Here is a 20,649-nt window from a genome sequence, read left to right as displayed (position 1 = left end):
AAAAACTGGATTTTAAAAACGAAAATGGATTTTAAAAATGAAAATAGATTTTAAAAATGAAAATAGATTTTGAAAATGAAAACGAATTTTTAAAATGACAATGGATTTTGAAAACGGATTTTAAAGAACGAAAATAGATTTATAAACAATTGTTTTTTTTAAATGAAAACAGATATCAGAAACGAAATTGGGTTTTAAAAATCGATTTCAGAACGGTTTACCGAAAATGGTTATTAAAAAGGAATTATAGAATAAAAATGAATTGTAAAAATGGTTTTATAAAATACCATGTTGTGAGCCACCTCGGTTGCAGTAATACCTGCTTGAAGCAGGGGTTGTTTTGTTTCTCTATGTGCATAACCACCTGTCATTGTCAGAGTCAATACCACCACTTTTACAGCATGAAATGGATAGTTTCTATATGTACTGTCATGTGTCCTACTGATGCGAAGATTCTCTACAACACATTATACCATATCGTTGTTGTATCAGGCATGGGCTGCTTAGGCAAATGGTTGATATAGATGCGTCAAACCCAATCAGATATCGACTGGGTTTTCTTATTGTTTTTGCGTTTTATCTATCTTGTTGTAAACAAAAATGATTTTCTTCTTTAACTACTTATACAATATTTATTTGATTCCCTTGTTTACTTAATTACCATTGCTTTGTATAATGTCAGTAATTATAATCTACTTATTATATATACAAATATTGTATATATTGTTTCTGTGGTATAACATTCGTAGTGGTAATTCTAGTTCTTATGCTATCTATGTCTTTTGCAACTTTCGGAGCAAACATAATCCATAGCTGTTGCACTTGTCACTCCACTTCTTGTCTACAGAAAATCCACCTTTCTCCAACGCATCTTCAAATTGTTTCCAGTTCCATTTTAGACTACTGTATTCCAATTCATGGCAATACAACAGTTCCCCTGTCTCAAAACGTATCTTTAAATCTAAAAAATCTGAAACAGAGCACAAACCAAAACACGTGAAACATGAACTATTTTCACACATTTTGTCTTCATGTCCCCCACGATAGAAAGTGACAACAAGTACATAGTCTGTTCTTGAACTTATGAACATTGCCTTCAGTGAGTTTTCGACATATCAGGATACTTTGCAATTGTTGCTTAGAACGATAATTCGTTCTTCCGTCTACGTATGATGGTCGGACAGAAATATTTGGACTTAAAGGGTTCACCTACAGGAAAGCAGTATATACTTGCCTAAATGTACGTATTGATCACACGTGCTTTTCAGAGCGTGTTGGATATACTGTGGCTTTTCTATGATACCGTTCCTCTCATCACTAATGACATAATCCGTGTATAATCGGAAGTTGTCATGGTTGAAGTCCGCTCCAAATTCTCGATTTAGTCGGGTCAGTACATTCAAGTTGAATGGTATCCATGTTTCAGGATGGCTGTACATGTTCACCGACCTTTCTTTATCTTGTACAAGGTCAATGCCAACAAGAAGACGGTCGTTGTCTCCTAACAAATAAACAAACAAATAAATGAACGGATGAATAAATTAATTAATTCATAAATTCATTTATTCATTCATGAATAAATTAATCAATCGATCAATCAATCAATCAATCAATCAATCAATCAATTAATTAATAATTAATTAATTACTCATAAAATAGCATGTGTCATGTTAGTACAAGCAGAAAGATAATACAAATAAATAATTTGTAATTCCGGCAATGTATGTACCACATGTAATATCAAATTACTTAAACACTATATAAGGTAAGACAACCCATAGCAGTGACGAATGATATTTGTAATATTTTCGACGTTACCCCGTGTACTGTGTTAAATTAATAATCCACATGCAGTAGGAGTTGACTGTAATTTCATGTAAAACTTGAACTTGGGCATTGCAAATTAGCACAAGACAACAAAGTACTCGTCATGTTATCAAATTATTGTATTCAAACATCATAGTTTTGTTCATTCTCAATCTCCATAAACAAGCGCACTTAAACTCAATTCAAACAGTAGTATATATTTCAGCAACAATGTGTTATTTTCGAAGAAATTAAAATACCTAAAACAACCAAAACATAAAAACAACTGAATAAACAAAAAAACAATTAAGAAATTTAAATGTTACTTTTCATAACGGAGTATTAAACATACCCATACTGTCTTTCATGCATTCCAAAAGTCTTGTTAAATCATTCATTGGCACATTACTGAAACTGTTACCAAACCAAACTATTAGTTTGTTCTGGTTAATACCCTTCAGGTGGTTTATACCAGCAATGTAACCCCCGGCATACGGCTTCACGTTCAAACCAACACTGAAACACTGCATCAACACATCAACGTTATGCTCCATGAAATCTAAACAGAAATATAAATATATGTTAAGTAAGTTATAACAATTATAATTACAGAACACGAAAGTTTTTTTCTACGTGAGCAAAACAGAAAACACTTTCAACTACTGACGCTAGTTGTAAAACAGTATGTACTGTAACATTTTCTAATTTTCACAGGGTTTAAACTTCACTGTTTTAGCATTCCAGGCATATTCATTGGGTTCTAAATTCACGGTTTTATCATTTAGATAACGTGTTCTATGCTCAATTTTACATATTTAATAGGCTTAAATTTAGCGCATTTTCCAGTCAGCGAAATAAGCAAAATTAAAAACCCAGTGAATATATAACCCTTTTACAGTAATCTAAAAAAAGTGTTCTTTATAAAGAGACTGTGCTCTGTTATTTTTTACATTTTAATTGTGTTTCTCATTAACGATTGCATTATTTTCACACAAAGAATAATAGCAATTAATTAATATTTCATCTACTGTATATTTAAAGTCTTACCCATATGCATTGACGTTCAATTGTGTGACAGTACTTGATTAATTATTATTATAAGAGAGATTCCAAATAAAACATGTTATACACACATTAACCGAATACAAAGTTACACCAAAATAGTTGAGTCGCACAAATGTAGGTTGCAGTTCGTAGACTTTTAAGGGTTGCCCACAATTCACATTGACTATATTTAAAATGATAAAGTCTAGATTTTTCTCCCACCTTTAGCTTGATCTATCGGAATATATGTTAGTGACTTGTTTTTCTTCAGTAAGGCTGATAAAAGGTACATAGTCTTTGTGCAATTACCAGCACCGAGCTCGCTTAAGACAAAGCCTTCCAATCCAGATACAATCTCATCTTTAATTTATGAAAATAAAATGTTAATTAAATTAATTTATATGCATATTTATACGTATTATTTATATATAACGAAAGTATACAATTAAATTATTTGCATATAATTTAATAGTATTAATAATTTAATTTAAATAGTGTAATTATTTGTATACAACATTAAGTAACTAATTATGAGGCTCCATTTTTTTTTCTATAATTTTTTATGACCCTTTATATAATATTTATTTGTATTTTAGTTTGAAAATGTCGATTTTTTTGTTTTTTCTTGCCGTTAATCAGTTCTTAGAAAATCCTGTCCCAGTAGCCTATAACTACATCTGACTCAATGCCTATACAAATCTCGTACAACAAGATCAGTTGTCGACGAGTTTTGTCGACCAATCATAGTGCGGCTTGCAAAAATAGCTGTCTGACTTTGCGCATGCGCCAGACTCATCGTTCCTGGTTATTTCAAGATGGCTGCAACTTGCAAGTAATGTTAGAACCGATGTGAAATCAATAGTGAATTCCGAATGTGATGAGAGTTTCAGTCACTTTTACAAAAACTTAATTATCTTTTGTGAGCAATCACGATTGATGTATGTAATTCATTTGAGATTATTCGGATTTCAACTTTGATGACCTTGTACCACAGGTGAGGTGGCGTTACTCGATCATGTTTATACCGAGTCGCATTCGACGCAATATAAACCATACGTGCATGTTGTTTCCACTTTATACTGATACAGTCATTACGACCTAACTATTGCATTACCAGGCAATGTTTCTGTGAGTCTATGATAAAGGTATGGCTTTCATGTCAGTAATTTTCATATTTGTATTTAGCCCTTCGACGACATTTACACTTCAGCTTCTGTCGCTTCATTCTAAGCGTTTCAAAAATCACGCCGAAATTGGGAATTTATAGTGAGTTGGGTAGATATCCTATCGATTCATTCATTGAAAAGCAGTTAATAAAATATACAAACCACCTAAACAAAACTCAAAACCCCATTATTAAGGAAGCCTTCCTACTTAACAAGACTGTAAAAAGTAAGTGGTACAATGAACCACAGTCAATGAACTTAACTCAGTATTGAAATCTACAAATACAACACTATCAGATATTGACAATAATGAGCTAAAATCGTCACAAATGTCACGGATATATGATAAAATAAAAAATGTATTTATAAAGCATTGGATTAACGCAATTAATGATGATAACAGACAAAACACTATATAAAAAACAAACTGAGGACTTACAAAAAATTTAAAACAAACTTCGTTTTGGAAAACTACTTAATTAAGCTAAAAAATAAAGAACTGGAAAATACTCAAACTAAATTCAGACTGAGCAATCACAGTTTAGAAACTGAAAAAGGAAGACAAAATCAAAAGTAGCGACAGAATCTGCAAATTGTGTAATAAAAATGATGTTGAAGATGAGCATCACTTCCTCATAATATGCCCAGTATATAGTAAAGAGAGGGTCATTTTATACAATGAAGCTGAAAAGATTATTCCTGACTGTACTGATCTCACACCTGAAAATAAATTCATAAAAAAATGTCAAATAATAACTTAACAATTCCTCTGGCACAATATCTGAAATACAGCTTTGCTATTAGACAGCATCACCTACTTAGTCATTGACTTTCTTTTATACCTATTATGTGTTCTTGTTTTTATATTCAGTTTATAGTATTTTGTTGGTGTTTCATTTTATTTTATATTTCCGTTACTAACTTCAATTTAGTCTGTTCTTGGTTGTCTCTTAAACTATTAGCCATTGTAATTTGATTAATTTTTATTTGTAATTTTGTTGTTGTAACCTTTAACCTCTTTCAGTAGGTTGTTATGAGTTAATAAATTGTTGTTGTTGTTGTTGTCGTTGTTGTTGACAGCCCCCTACTCCCGTCTCAGAGCGACTGTGAGTAACAGTAACAGTTTTGTCTTCACGCCGTGACTATGACCTATGAACAAGTAACGTGAATAATTTATTTGCCGAGTAAATTTTTTTTATTTCGATATATTAAATGTGCATATTTCCATTTTCTTTATGGTGTGTAAGAAAGAGGCATTAACACATCTGTTATCAAAAAACAATGTCCTAGCCATTCTGCCAACTGGATTTGGTTAAATCACTAATCTACCCATGTATGATTCATGAACCTGGTTCTGTTATCATAGTTTCTCCTTTGGTTTCATTAATGACAGTTCAGGTAAGACTTCCACATGTTGAATTGTCGATGGAATGCGGTTTTAAAGTGGCTTAGCCACTCATCATTTCATATTTTCTGATAAAATGCGAATATTTTTAATGCAGGATATATGTGAACATATTCCCCCACTACTGCATGTGTACAGAGCTGTGTTGGTTCATTAAATTATTTCGGCAATTCATTATAAAAGTGCTCATTCTAACAAAATTTCAGTGTACATGTTTTATTAGAGATTTTTTTTCAAAATCAGGAAATTATTAGATTTGGAGTCCTTCCTTGTACATGTTTACCTTTAAATGATAATTTCTGTGATCTTTTTTGTCGGGGTGAAAAACCAGATGACAGCCAAAGAAGCAGGCGCAAGACACAACAAAGTGCATTCAGGGAATTGTTCTAGCATGTTGGGGAACTACGCTGTTTTACCAGATGTTACAGTCCTAGCACTGACCACAACAGCCTCAAAGTCTCTGCAGCCCAAGTTGAAAAACAGCCTCATTACATTATTCTAGATTGCAAGATTATAAACATTTGTCCAAATAGGGAACATTGGATTGTCAGTCGTAAAGACTCCTAGGCACAGTGCGTCCATATTTTATTGGATTTGGATGGTTGACAAACTAAGAGAAGAGAAAGATGCTTTCCCACAGACAATAATTCATTGTTCATTAATTGACGCAACTGGAGTATTCCCAGTAAGTTTTTTATATGCGCATGTACTATAGTGAAACTGACAGTATTGCACAAGAATCGCATCCAAAAGAAATAGCTGAAGTGTCTAACTAAAGTTTGATATTGAAAGTTATACTACAGGGGTTGGGTTGAGTTGGTAGTGATGAACCATCTCAGCAGTCTTGTTTTATCATGTGAATTAAACAAATTATATAATAAATGTAACAGTATGTAGGAGGGTTAATTTATTTGAAGACTTTGCATCAAATGAAGACATCAGTGACATAAAGAGCAATAAACCACATCACCTAAATAAGTGACATCTTGGTTATTGTCATGAAACATAGCATATATTTACAGGTATATTAAGATATTAATTTATTTTCCAGCTGTTTTCATAAGCATAACATGATCATCTGCTCAAAAAAAAAAACAATTGACAGAACAAGGTTTATTTAAGTATCAAAAAATATTCATATCTCAAAGAAAATATGTTTGTCAATCACTAATTTTCTGAAAATACTCTTATAAAAATAAAAGTATTTGGCAGCTATTCATCACAGTTTTAGTATTTTAATTTTTGTTGTTGCCAAGTCAACAGGGATATGTGGCTACCTGCTGTTAGTTAATTGTGATGGTACTGTTTATCAAAATAGAACAACTGTTCCAAACATGCGTGTTGAAAATCTTAGTTAAATAACAAATTGATGGATACTAACGATACTTGATGGATCTTTTCTTTTTGTGACCATGCATCAAAAACACTGACTAAAAAATAGATGGAATAAATTGTAATCAGACACAGACAAGAACAATGAAGTCGTCAATAATAAAAACAGAACTGGTATGGACAAAAATATATTACAGCATCATATCTAAGAAAATACTAATTAACATGTTAAATTAAACAAAAAATAACAGAACTGGTATGCAAAAATTCTACTACTGTAACAGCATCATGTCTAAGAAAATACTAACTAACATGATGAATTAATCCATGTGCTGCATAATATCATAACATAAATTGTATGAAATTTGTAGTACAAGAGTTGGCGAAAAAAAGTACACTGTGCTTGTACATCAATAAATTATTACAATATACTAGTAGATGATTAATATAAATATTATGTAAATTATATAAATATGTACTTGTCAATCACTAATTTACTGAAAATACTCTTATAAAAATAAAAGTATTTGGCAGCTATTCATCACAGTTTTAGAATTTTATTTCTTGTTGTTGCCAAGTCAACAGGGATATGTGGCTACCTACTGTTAGTTAATTGTGATGGTACTGTTTATCAAAATAGAACAACTGTTCCAAACATGCCTGTTAAAAATCTTAGTTAAATAACAAATTGATGGATACAAACGATACCTGATGGATCTTTTCTTTTTGTGACCATGCATCAAAAACACTGACTATAAAATAGATGGAATAAATTCTAATCAGACATAGACAAGAACAATGAAGTCGTCAATAATAAAAACAGAACTGGTATGGACAAAAATATATTACAGCATCATATCTAAGAAAATACTAATTAACATGTTAAATTAAACAAAAAATAACAGAACTGGTATGCAACAATTATAGTACTGTAACAGCATCATGTCTAAGAAAATACTAACTAACATGTTGAATTAATCCATGTGCTGCATAATCTAATAACATAAATTGTACAAGAGTTGGCGAAAAAAAAGTACACTGTGCTTGTACATCAAAAAAATACAATATACTAGTAGATGATTAACATAAATATTATGTAAATTATATAAATATATACTATCGACACGCGAATACTAGTAGTTGGTTTCTAAAACTGAATCCACAAACAACACATTCATCTGCCCTGGAGGATAATTGTTTCTGGGGTGTCACGTTAATTCTGAACAAAAATATGCAACACGATGAATTGATAGCGTTGCTGGACCGATCGTAAACATGTATGTTGACGAGGATCAATCTGTCAACCGGGAGAGTAGAAACAGCATCCATACTTCATGAATTCTTAGCTTAGAAACGATCGACTAAAAGGAATTTTCAAGTAAAGATCGTGATTGGGATAAAGCATAGAGCTCCACGGATAAAGCGACTTGAAGTTGATACCGGATCACCGACGCCGATCCATAGGCAAAAAAACAACATTACTGGCCCATGTAATTCATCTGCCACCAAACAGAAATGCAATGCAATCAGGGCTAATGCTACTTACTTGTTATTTTAGACAACGATCCATCATCGAAAAAACTGCGTTGTTAATAAGTTGTATGAGGTCCAGCTTACGCAAAAGTCCCTGAGCGAGATTTGGGACACGATTTTCTAAGAACTGATTAACGGCAAGAAAAATCGACATATTCAAATTAAAATACAAAAATGGATTTAAAAATAAAAACGGATTAAAAATGAAAAAGGGATTTGAAAATGAAAAATGGATTTTAAATCGATAATAGATTTTAAAAAACGAAAATAGGTTTCAAAAACGAAAATGGATTTTGAAAACAAAAATTGATTTTAAAAATGAAAACTGATTTTATAAATGAAAATGATGGAAAATGGATTTAAAAATGAAAAAGCATATTTGAAAATTGAAAACGGATTTTAAAAATGAAAATTGATTTTGAAAACAAAAATTGGTTTTAAAAACGGGAATCGACTTTAGAATTGAAAACGGATTTAAAAAAACGAAAATTTTAAACAATTGTTTTTTTAAAATAAAAACAGAACACAGAAACGAAAGGGAGTGTTAAAAATTGATTTCAGAACCGAAAATGGTTAAATTAAATTAAAAAGGATTATAAAATACAATGAAAAGTATTTTGCCACGTACCCGCACAGTCTTCCAACAAGCGTTTTTCAGTTTTGTAAATATGATATTCAGGATTTTTCAGTGTGATTGTCTCAAACATTGCGGAACCATTGGTATCATATAGATACCAAATCGGCACATATTTCGGCGTTGATAATAACCATTGTCTTACAGTCGCTGATTGTGTTTCCATAGTTATCTCGTCAAAAGAAAAAGAGCAAATAAATCCCCTTTGACAGTTTTTTCTTCTGCTCACGGATATTCTAATTTTGCACACAATATGTCAGGAATTCAGCCAGTGTATATAGAAAGAGACAAATTGTTAAAAGGCGGTAGTTGTCTCGCCATGCATGCGCGAGATGTATGAGTATCACATAAACAAATATGGCGACTTTGACTGTTGCGCAGATCAACTGAGACGTTACAAAGTTTTAATTAGGTATTTTTAGGTGATTGGAAGGTATCGAAAGAATCACCGGCAGTAATTAGTGTAAGTCGCGCTTAGGTCAAACCTATACTTGTGATTTCCATTAGAAGAGCGCGTTGGATTGTGGGAAAATTAATATCTATAAACAGAAATGTCGCATATGCGCTGCGCGACGACTGCCGCCTTTTAAAGCAAAATAACATATTCTAACTAAACAGAAAATATTTGGCAATAGAGTCACTGAAAAAACCAATGAATAGAAGTACTTACGAGGAACAGAATGACACAATTGCAAAGATGGGTAACAGAAAATCAGAGAAACAACAAAACAAACCATGCAAAAACAAACTTGGTAATGCTCAACGGTGTGAGTTCTGTGGAGATGAATCTGGCAAACTAGTGACTAGTTCTCAGTATAGAGCGTATTACACTATGAGTATATACACACACTTATCAAATCATTTCACTATAAATAGGTCGCTCGACACGCATGAGGCCGGGAACAGCCACTGGTGGCGCTGTATACAATCGAAACCCATTGAGGCTTACCTACGTTACAGACTGCAGTGTAAAGACCAGATACAGTTGTTACATTCGGTGACCAGTTTAGTATGATAGAAAGCGTGTACAGTCTTCAAGACCGAATATACGTTGATTCCAGCATTTAATAATAAATGCTTTCTATTAATAATTTCACTTTGAAATAATATTCATGAGTTATGTCTACGTCTTCGTCTACGTCACAACCTTGCTTTGTCCCCTTTTCCGTATTCCACAACCAATTGAGGTCAATTGCAATTTACGTTTTATGTAAGTAGCGTTCAGCACTGTCAATCAAACCTCATTGAGAGTGCTGAACGTTGTGTTTGTATTCAAAACCCACACATAAGCGACGCTATCAGATATAATAATAAAAATTATCTTTATCGCGTTCGTATCCATATTAGGATCTTGAATATAATGCAATACAGATGTGAAGAAAGACAAACAAATAAAGTGAGAATAAAAATACACACAAGAAAATAAAGAAACAGACAAGCAAATTAAAGTAGAAAAAAATAATGGTAAAATGAATTGGATTGTTTTCCATATTTGTGTTGGTGAATATCTGGTTTACTAATGCATGTACATGACCTTATCTTGAGATATCTGACTATATTGTTTTCAGTTTTCAGTTTGTTTTGAAACAGTTCTCTATGTATTTTGCTATTTATATTATTGTTTTCTCATCTTTATTAGTTAAAACATATTTTATTTTTTATTTTATTTTTTGCTAAATGTGGGGATGATAACAGCTGATATTTTTTTTCTCCTGCGTAAAGATCTCTTGTTAACAGAAAATGTTCTTTGTCCTCTATGGTGTTCTTTTCACAAAAAAGACATTTTCTGACAGATATATCTGTGTTGTTACATCTCCCAGTCTCTATTTGTAGTCTGTGAGTACTAATCCTCATTTTTGCCATTGATAACTTGTGATGAGTATTTTTGACTACGTGTAAGAAGTTTTCAAAGCCAAGGTCTGTTTTCAGTTCTCTGTAAGTACGCAATTTATTTTTGTGATTTTTCTCTTTGTTATCATAGTCTAAAATTTGTTTACAATAGTTTACAAATTTTGTTTTTCTGATATTATTTTACATTGTTCGCATTTTGCTTTTTTTCTTGATGCCACAAATGACCTATATCTAGATCTTTTAAGTTTTAAACTGGAAACCCTGTATGCTTCATATACCAGAGAATTTCCAGGCATTTTTTTTTTATTCTAGACCAGTATTTGATCATCTGTTTTATACCTGCTGTAATTAATGGATACCTTCACAATTCTAAAAGACATGCCACATTGGTCGCTTTGCTGTTAACTTTGAGTAGATATTTGCAGTATTTCATGTGCAATTGTTCCATTGGTGACATGATATTCATATACATCTTTTGGTGTTTAATTATACTATCTGACCAGATTTCTGCACAGTATAAAAGTATTGGTTTTATCATGGTATCAAACATTTTAAGATATTGTGACATAAATTATAAGTGAAAGTACAGAGGCCTGGCTGTGTGAATGAAAAGCGCACATGTTTAGATACTTTGCAACAACCCATTGCACATGTTTGTTTTTAAGACTGCTGATACAGTCACTGGATTGTGTTGTCAGCAGAAGTTGAGATACATACATCCCGTCTCTCCCTGTGGCATAATGATATGTCTCAGGCAGTGACATGGTGATTGTGAAATACCTTGGAATGTGCTGAGCCCAGTGTTGTTGGCAATGAAAATAAATAACATCATTGACCCGAGTATCCTACTTTAAATTGGTAGAGCTCGGATTAAAAGTGGTCTATTCCACTACCAAAATGGGCATTCTGGATACACTGATTGGTCCGTTATTTCGAGACAGCCAATCATTTCGTTAGATACATTTTATTATTTGCCTGGCCATAAATTAGCTAGAGTATTTAAGTTGAGCCTAAAGGGAAAATCTGTAGTCAGGAAGGTGACCTGACTTGATCCTGTAACATCTTGTGATGCTGATTCCTGACTCCAGTGAGCTGTACCCTATACAGGGGTACATATGCAGACGTGCTGTACAGTATTCCCTGCCGATAACAGGAACCACTGACACTCACTGCCTGAACTACTCCCGTTATACCAGTGCTACCAGTAGCAGCAGATAGCAGTGCAGTTGTCGATACTCTCTGGACACAGAGCGCGGGTTGTAATTGTAGTGCAGCTGCTTCGACAGTGTGCCAGATACGATGGAACGCAACATTGTACATTGCTGTCCAATGGAGAGTGGATGTTCCCTGCATGCAGCAAGTCTCTAATTTATTTTATTTTACAGTGTATCCCCCTCCTTGCTGCTTCCAGTGACCAGCACCCCTGTTATTTGTTTATTAAAGTACAGGAAACCGTATATATTGTGTTGTGTTGATTTGCTATAATCGTTACTGGTATATTTCTTTTTCTGCACAGCCTCAGTTGTGGTGATATACATTCACCAAACGATCCCCAACCCGTGACAGCGGACAAGCTGAGAGGGAGGAGACTTATAAGATAAGCACGCTACCAAAGACAAAGACTATTAGACTGGCATTAAAGACAAGCTCCCCGCTCCTGAATACGACAAAGCCCCCCCCCCCGCATTTAACGTCACAATATGTTTTTATTGATATATATGTATCTGAGAATAATAGCTGTTTCATTTTGAAGCATGCTTTCATAGCTCTATTTTCAAGATCTTCTTGCGCCAAGTCAAATTTACCATTTGTTTTCAATTTAATTCCAAGATAAGTGTATGTTGACTATCTTTCTAATTCTACACCATCTATATGAAAATTTGGATTTGTAATGTATTTCCACTTTTGTTGAATATCATGGTTTTTGATTTATTACTATTTTCATTTTTTCCAGTAAATTTTAAGACCGTTTAGTGCTTTCTGCAAACCTGAATTTCCAGTTGGAAGAGGCATAAGGCAGGGGGTGGCCTAAGCCCACTCTTATTTAATATTTACATCAATTAAATTAAAGAACATTACTAAACAAAGTACAGGAAACCAACTTAAATAGAAAAATTTAACGAACAATCCGTCGTCTTCACAAAATAATACACCGTCATGTTTACTATACACCCCCTGCCTTATGCCTCTTCCAACTGGAAATGTTTTTTGTTAAGCCATTTTTTGTTTTTACGCATGCAAGTGAATTTTGGTAGATAATGTCATGATTTATATTTTCATGTCTTTAGATGAAGCCTTTGTTAGCGGTCACGGCGACTTTCAATGATGACCCCTGGATAATCTGCATATGCTTACAATTTGTCATGATCACGTTCATTTGCATGTTACTGAGATTAGCAAGAAGACAACTGGCGAATATATTTGTCGGATATGGAATGTTGGTTAAAATAAAGAGGCGCCTAAAAATATGAGAGTTATGTTCCTACATCGGGGGCAATTAATCAGAATTATGGCGTGTTGATTACTTTGCGAGATTGGCTATATGTGTGGAGGCCACACCTCGAGCTCTTAAACTCCTTTGTAATTGTGGCAAGCTCACCACAGGGCACGAGTCTATACACTGTCTTGAGAGAGTTTCGGCGTAACGTTGAGATGAGAGGTTGAAACAATTCGAATCTCTGTGTGTCTTTGTTCGATAGAAAGGTTGAGAATTCCCCGAACTTGGTACCTCTGACGTGAAGGTTTAATAACACTCAAATTAATCTTTACACTTGTCGGATGAACCCGGGCATGTGTTTAACACACGTCGATATCCTGTGCAGAGCTGTATAATGACGAAGGAGCTACAGAAAGTGTGTTTTTCATGTGAACGGAACTGGCACCTAGATGGCAGAGACGACACTGTGCTCAACTATCTGATTTACATGGATGACACCGATACACGTTGAAGAGATGAAGACTTTGGGACCCCTTAGGAAGGACGAGTATCGAATAGGACTGAATTATCAAAGGTGAATTTAATCGGCATTAGAGACAAGATGATGAAATAACGATCTGGACTAACGCGACGAAAGGAGAAGACACTATAGAGACTTTGATTAGAACTTTAGCTTTTTGTGTATAGTGTAGAGAACCACTCGCTGGGCACTGTAACAGACACTGTAACTTAAGACGTTGAACTTTTTTTCAGAATCCTGGCTCTTTTGCTCAGTAATGTCACGTATTTGTTGCTTTCTATTGATTTTAGAACGTTTTTTTGTGAAATTGAATTGTATGTTATGTGAGCGCCCAGATCTTTGTTTTGAACTGATGTTTGATGACGTTGCGAGGTCCTTTATACCGATTAAGCGTTTCAGTAGACAAAGTATTTGCAACACATTGTTTTGAAGTTTTGTGAAGTTTTATGGTGTTTTAATGAGGTTATGAGTATGGAATATGATGGGAGGAATGATGCCTCAAAGAGTTTTTAAGAGTTGTCGTTTAAAGAGTTACTGACGTTTTTAAGAGTTATCGATGTTCAGAATAATTGATGTTTTCAGAATACTTATGACGCTTTGTGAGTTGATTTGAGTTGAGAGCACCTTCGTAAAGTTTTTGATGTTTTTTTGAAATAGAAGTGGTGTGTCCACGTACATATTGTTGATGATTGCAAGCTTTTGTTCGTGATTGACAGGATTATATGTAACTCAGTAGTATTTAATTGTTGAATACGGAATGTTGGTTAAAACAACGAGGCGTCTATAAATATGAACGTTATGTCCCAACATCGGGGACAATTAATCAGACATTATGGCGTGTTGATTACTTTGCGCGATTGGCTATATTTGTGGAGGCCACGCCTCATGGTCTTAAACTCCTTTGTAATTGGCTAACAGTTGAGAAGTGAATAAAGCCGATCTCAGAGTTGTGGCAAGCTCACCACGAGTCTTTGTTCGATAGAAAGGTGAAGAATTCCCCGAACTTGGTACCTCTGACGTGAAGGTTTAATAACACTCAAATTAATCTTTCACAATACTATTAATTATTTGGTAAAATTTTTCCTGTGACACCAATTTTTCTTAATTTGTACATTAGTCCAGGATGCCACACTGAGTCAAATGCTTTTTTGAAGTCAATAAAACATGCAAAAATGTATTTCTTGTTATTAAGATATGTTATGAGCAGTTGTTTAAATACAAATATGTGATCTCTAGTTCCAAATTTTGGCTGAACCCAATTTGTTCTTTAAATATGTTGTATTGTCCTATATATAGTTGGTCAGACGTTCTTTTAGAATTGATGTGAATAGTTTACTTAATGTGTTCAGAAGGGTGATTCCCCTGTAGTTGCTAGGGTCTGTTTTGTCACCTTTTTATAGATGGGTTTAATGATACCTGTATTCCAGTTGCTTGGATACTTGCCACTAGATATGATACGATTGAATAATTTTTGTAAAGGCTTTATTAAAATATGCATGTTTTCAGCATTTTATTTTAAATTTTATCCAGACCTGGTCTTTTACCACCTTTCTGTTTATTTATTTCGTTTTGTATCTCAAGTTCTGAAATATTTTCCCAGTACTAGTGTGGATTAGAATTTCCCATGTTGTCTATTCAGTAGCTCATTTTTTATTTCTCATTCTTTTTTTGATTAGACGTTTATAGTCTATATCGATTGTGACATTGTATTTTTAAATGTTTCTTGGCAGAATTCCTACTGTGGTTAAAAGACAATTTCAATACTTCTTTTTTTCATATTTAACTACCTACGTTGAAAACCATTTGGCTTGTTTAGTTACATGTTTTGATTTAACATGTGAATCGTTTTGTCAAATTATTTTTTTCAGACTTTTGTCAGCTGCTTCAATGTATATATTTGATATCACATGTATGATGAAATTATTTGCACGTATCTGTTAATCGACTTAATTAGCTGATTACTAAGAAAATGGCTGTGTTATGTCTGTCATCGTTTAGGCCCATGCGAGGTTCTGGACAGAACTTGGTTCAGTGATTTGGAACTAATTACGATATAACCGTCGCGATTCGGCCTACTATTTCTGACAGTTGGTATTTGCAGTTATTAATATAGTGAACGATTAATCAAAAGATATGACGTGTTCAGTACTTAGTGTGATTGGCTGTATGATTGAAGGTTACGCCCTAGAGTCTTTATACTTCTTTGTAATTGGTTAAGGTTTTGAAAATGAATAAAGTTGTTTTAGTTGATCTTGGCGAGTACACGAGGAGAGATGCAGTCTTGGAGAGTCTAAGGCAGTCTAAGGGCAGTCTTGGGCGAGTCTTGGGTCAGCCTTGCGATAGTCTTGGGGACTTTTCCCCAGGGCGCTGTGTCTTATAAAGTTCTCAACTGACCGACTAAAGACGAGATGAAACGCATTTCGTTGTGTGCGTCTATTTGACTGTAAAGATAAGTGACTTTCCCGATCCCGCACCTCGAGGGGACGCGATAGAGAGACGAGACGAGATTCCCCCTGAGACATGTGAAGAACCCAGAGGAGAAGAAAGTTCCCCTGATACATGCATGGTCAATTGACTCTACATATAAACAAGCTAACAAGTTCACTTCACGTAGAATTGCAATACTTTCAAAAAGATCAAGGCACAGTTCCTCTATCCTCGGTCTGGAAACGACTAGCATTTATTTGTCTCGTACCGTGTTGCGGGTAAACAAACCGTTCACACCCGGGTCAGGGAGTCAGGAACTTCAAGTCAGACAGATTACGATGCAGTCAGCATATGCGAGATATATGGGTCTCATATAAACAAAGATGGCGACTTTGACTGTTGTGCAGATCAATGAGTACGAACTGAGACGTTTCCAAGCTTTAATTAAGTAATTTTCATGTTATTGGAAGGTATCAAAGGTATCACCGTGGATAATCAGTGCAAGTCGCGCCCAGGTCAAACCTCATTCTTATGATTTCAATTTTAAGAGCGCATTAGATTGTGGGAAAAGCAATGTTTATCACCACAAATGTGGCATCGCGCTTTAAAATCAGCAATGATTTCACTTTGACCTAAAATTAAAGGCAACTACAACGTAAACATAACATGTAAACAAAATTATCACTATAAAATGCCAATCAGCGACGGCCTTACAGTTAGATGACAATTTCTGTTTCAAATATCCCGGGAAAGTGTTCTATGTTCTTCGTGTAATTAGGTGTTCGTATTTAAGGGATTTGTCCGCACAAAAACGACGAATTCGGCCAAATTTTGTTATCAGTTGCCTTAATATTACCCCCAACGGATCGTATTTCTGTGAAAGATTGGTATTGTTGTCCTGATTTGTAGGTTTCACAACTCTTCTTCAGTTTTATGCCGCATTCAAGACGGCATAATATCGCATTTATTTTATTTTTCATTTGTGCGCCAGCTGACTGTGGCTATCACGCATTTACCATAGGATATGAACTTTGGTTGGAAACATTGCACAGTAATAACTATAGTATATGGAATAAGCATTGTCTGGACGACAGTCCACTAATAGTACAAAAATCCCACGCCAGTACGTACGTACTTCCAGTATTTCTGAAGTTCTTGATCATTATCTTAACTGAGTCACCATAATTCTATTTTACAACAACTTCCAGGTCACGTGACCGCATGGCTGCCCCGTCAGAAAAAAACGATCTGCGTTGAGGTCCGGAGTATACACCGATGTCGCACATGATGTACATAATTCTCGGGACAAATATTTCAAACACAATTACGCCCTCTATATTTATCACTTATTTTACAATAGAAATAGTTGATTTATGAATACAAATAAAAAACACCATGACTGGCAACATAAAAGTAACGTTGTAACCAAAAGAAAACGGCATGCTTATGCCTACTGGACATTGAGTGTTTGCATCTAGCATAATATACCAAGCGTAAGGTACTAGTATGTGAATAGAACACGGAACCAGGGAAACCTACGTCAGACATACGTGAAACGTATTTAAAGTAAGATACAGAAACCATACGGCCTCATTTCGTATTCGGGATTCAAGAAATGCGACTGAACTGAATTCACTCAAGGGCAATAGCATTGATCATAAAATAACAACACCGTTTTCGACATTTTTATTTGTATATTTAAATATGGTAACAATAAATGTATTGCATCCTTAGAAATAATTACAATTGGTTGACAGCAATAAGATGTTAGTAGTAAAATACAATGCATATAATACTAAAGTAAAATGTCAGTTATTGCTATTTCTGATTTCAAATATTTTGTGCAAGTGTTCACCAGCTTGGCTTATTATTATGTTTTCTTTTGAACTCATAGTATATATAAATATCTGAACATGACTTTATTTTATTTTTCTAATAAAGCTGTGAACACTTCATGAAGTTGTTTTACAGAAGTGGATTGGGCAAATTAACATATATAACCTAGATAATGAAAGAATACATTAACAGTTTTATTTTTTGAAAACAAATTTACGATTTCTGGAAGGAAATATATACTCTGTCACCAGTGTCCATATAATAAACTTGAAAATAATTTACACACCCAGTGTTTGAAAATCTGATATTGAAGCTGTGTAGTGTTAGGTAACATGATTGTGATGAGCTTATGAAATGTGTGTTTGAGGCTGACTGTGTGACTGGCGTTGTATGTTGTACACTGTTTCATGACAGCTTTGTTTGGGTTATTTCTGGCCAAGGCCGTAGCTAGCGGGGGGGGGGCAGCTGCCCCTCTGAGTTTGGGATTTTTTTTTATTTAAAAACCTTAAAATAGAAAAGTTTCGAGCAACCACGTATTAAGTTTTTACACTATTTGAAATAAAACACGGTAAGCCAGTTGCGTGTACTTGGACGCGCACAGGTAAGACGCATGCACCCAGCACAGCGGGTCAAACGTTACCTTCAAGTATTTCAGGTTGACACGTCAGTCATGTCAGCTCCGAAGAAACGTTGCACACAACTGTCAATGTTGAATTTTTATAGTACAAGCAGTAAGGAATCGAGGTAAGGAATACCAGTATGATTGATGTATGACGTCGCCCTGACAGTATTCATGGCCGTAAATTCAAATAAACGAAAAATCGATCACACTCGCCACAATCTGATGATATAAATCATTTAAATTACGGCTTCTCTCTTTTTGGAATATGTGGTGGCCCTGAAAAGGGCCGTTTAGTTTGGTTGCTATGAAGCCACTAATCAAGCTCGATCACTTCATTATGATCTTCTTGGTGGTCGAGATTCCACAGGGTCTGCAATGCCTCGCGGCGGCGGGAAGCAATTGACAGAATTTCGTAAACGATGCGGAATATATTCGAATACATTCTGCATCGTTCACGTTTTAAATTTTGTCAACTTCTTCCCGCATTAGTTCAACCATAGTTTTTGACTTAAGATGAGCCGCGTAGACAAGCAGACCCAGTCGCCTTTCTCCAAATATCTCTGCATCCATTGCAGCTCGCATGAACGGTCCATTTCGGTGCGGCATGATGTATGATGTAAAGTTACTGCACATGCTTTGCCACCAGAGGGCACTGTGTACGCAATTTGTTGCGTATTGATTCATGGGTAAAAGTCGACAAAAACCCGGAAATATTGTCGTCAGAATATTAAAATTGCTGGGGTGTTGATGATATCTGAAAATAACGTATTTAATTAATAAATAAATAAATAAATACTATTTTATTAGTTGGTAAGAAATAAATATTTATTATGTAAACATTTTACCATTTCAGTGAAAAACATCTACCCGCAATTCCACTCCCTTTACAACAAGACACAGGATCCCAGTACAACAATTTTGCTGCGGAGACCAAATATACCAAGACCCTGCTGATTTTTCAAAGCGGCGAATTTCCTGTGATGAAGATTGTAAAATGGAGTTTTTATCAGCGAGTGCGAAATTCAAGCCCGTAAAATCTTACAAATTTCCGGTATCGTCAGGTAGACGATATAACATTTCATGGGAGGTAAATAGGCCCTGGTTGAGATACAGCGTGTCAAATGATAGTGCGTTTTGTGCATATTGTTTATGTTTTGAGTCCACTGATTCGCCATTTGTACAACAAGGATATAAGAACTGGAAAAAAGCAGTTGGTGTCAAAGATAGTTATCTCGACAAACATGCGAAAAGTGTTGACCACATTATTTCCACTGAAAAAGTTCGAAACTTCTTAGACTGTACTCAAAATGTCGGCACAGATATTATTTCCAAATTAAATAAGGCAGCTGCAGAGAGTCAGATTATAACCAAGAAGGGCATACTATCCATCATTGACATCATACTTGTACTCTGGCAGCGGGGTATACCCTTTAGAGGAAACTGGATGTTGGAGGATCAGGCCGAGAATGGCAATTTTTCATGGACTGGAAATCAAGATATGATCACGACTTATCGGAACATTTAAAACGTGCAGGTCGAAACGCTAAATATACTTCCCCACAAATACAAAATGAAATACTCCGTCTTTGTGAGAAAGAAATGAGAAGATCAATTGTTACTTCTATCCCCGAGTACTGGAGTTTATGGCAGATGAAACCCAGGATTGCGCAACTTGTGAACAAATCAGTCTTTGTATACGTTACGTGTACGAAGACAAATTACGAGAGGATTTCCTTGGCTTTGTACAACTGGAGAAAATGAATGCGCGTATGATAGCTGACACAATAGTTAAGGTAGCGAGAAGATTTTGTGACGTTTTTAAATAAAACATTCTCTGTCTGTTGTCTCGTTCAGAACAGTAATTTAGGTTATATATATCAAAAGACTAAGTATAGAGGTGCAAGTTCGCACAAACTGGACAGACATTGTTTACATAATTATCACGTGACATCAAAAATGGCGAACCTTGTAAAAATGACTAAGTCCGCGATTGCGAGAGCACACTGCGGAATTTCCTGGTGAAATTTACGTCATGC

General features: G+C 34.7%; 2 protein-coding genes across 5 annotated transcripts; one reads left to right on the top strand and one right to left on the bottom strand.

The window, feature by feature from the left end:
* Positions 1 to 604: 604 nt before the first annotated feature.
* LOC144364596 (uncharacterized) lies at positions 605 to 9,725 on the bottom strand. 4 transcript variants are annotated; one of them, XM_085494922.1, is made up of 8 exons: positions 9,591 to 9,725; positions 8,915 to 9,156; positions 7,462 to 7,505; positions 6,803 to 6,851; positions 3,073 to 3,210; positions 2,159 to 2,365; positions 1,235 to 1,501; positions 605 to 970 (listed from the first exon to the last, which is right to left on the bottom strand). In XM_085494922.1, exons 2-8 carry the CDS (start codon positions 9,084 to 9,086, stop codon positions 774 to 776), a joined length of 1,074 nt encoding a protein of 357 aa, XP_085351048.1. In that variant the 5' UTR covers positions 9,087 to 9,156; positions 9,591 to 9,725; the 3' UTR covers positions 605 to 773. The 4 variants fall into 4 exon arrangements, with proteins under 4 accessions (XP_085351048.1, XP_085351049.1, XP_085351050.1 ...); XM_085494923.1 differs by having other exon boundaries at positions 8,915 to 9,092; positions 9,591 to 9,724; XM_085494924.1 differs by having other exon boundaries at positions 9,655 to 9,690.
* Positions 9,726 to 19,607: 9,882 nt separating this feature from the next.
* Positions 19,608 to 20,138, top strand: LOC146729650 (zinc finger MYM-type protein 5-like). Its single transcript, XM_085495042.1, has one exon. The coding sequence runs from the start codon at positions 19,608 to 19,610 to the stop codon at positions 20,136 to 20,138; it is 531 nt and encodes a 176-aa protein (XP_085351168.1).
* Positions 20,139 to 20,649: the final 511 nt, after the last annotated feature.

Source organism: Saccoglossus kowalevskii, chromosome 21 (genome assembly GCF_978046115.1).
Source record: "Saccoglossus kowalevskii chromosome 21, keSacKowa6.1, whole genome shotgun sequence".
NCBI lineage: Eukaryota > Metazoa > Hemichordata > Enteropneusta > Harrimaniidae > Saccoglossus > Saccoglossus kowalevskii.
This window is presented reverse-complemented; position numbering and strand designations above follow the sequence as displayed.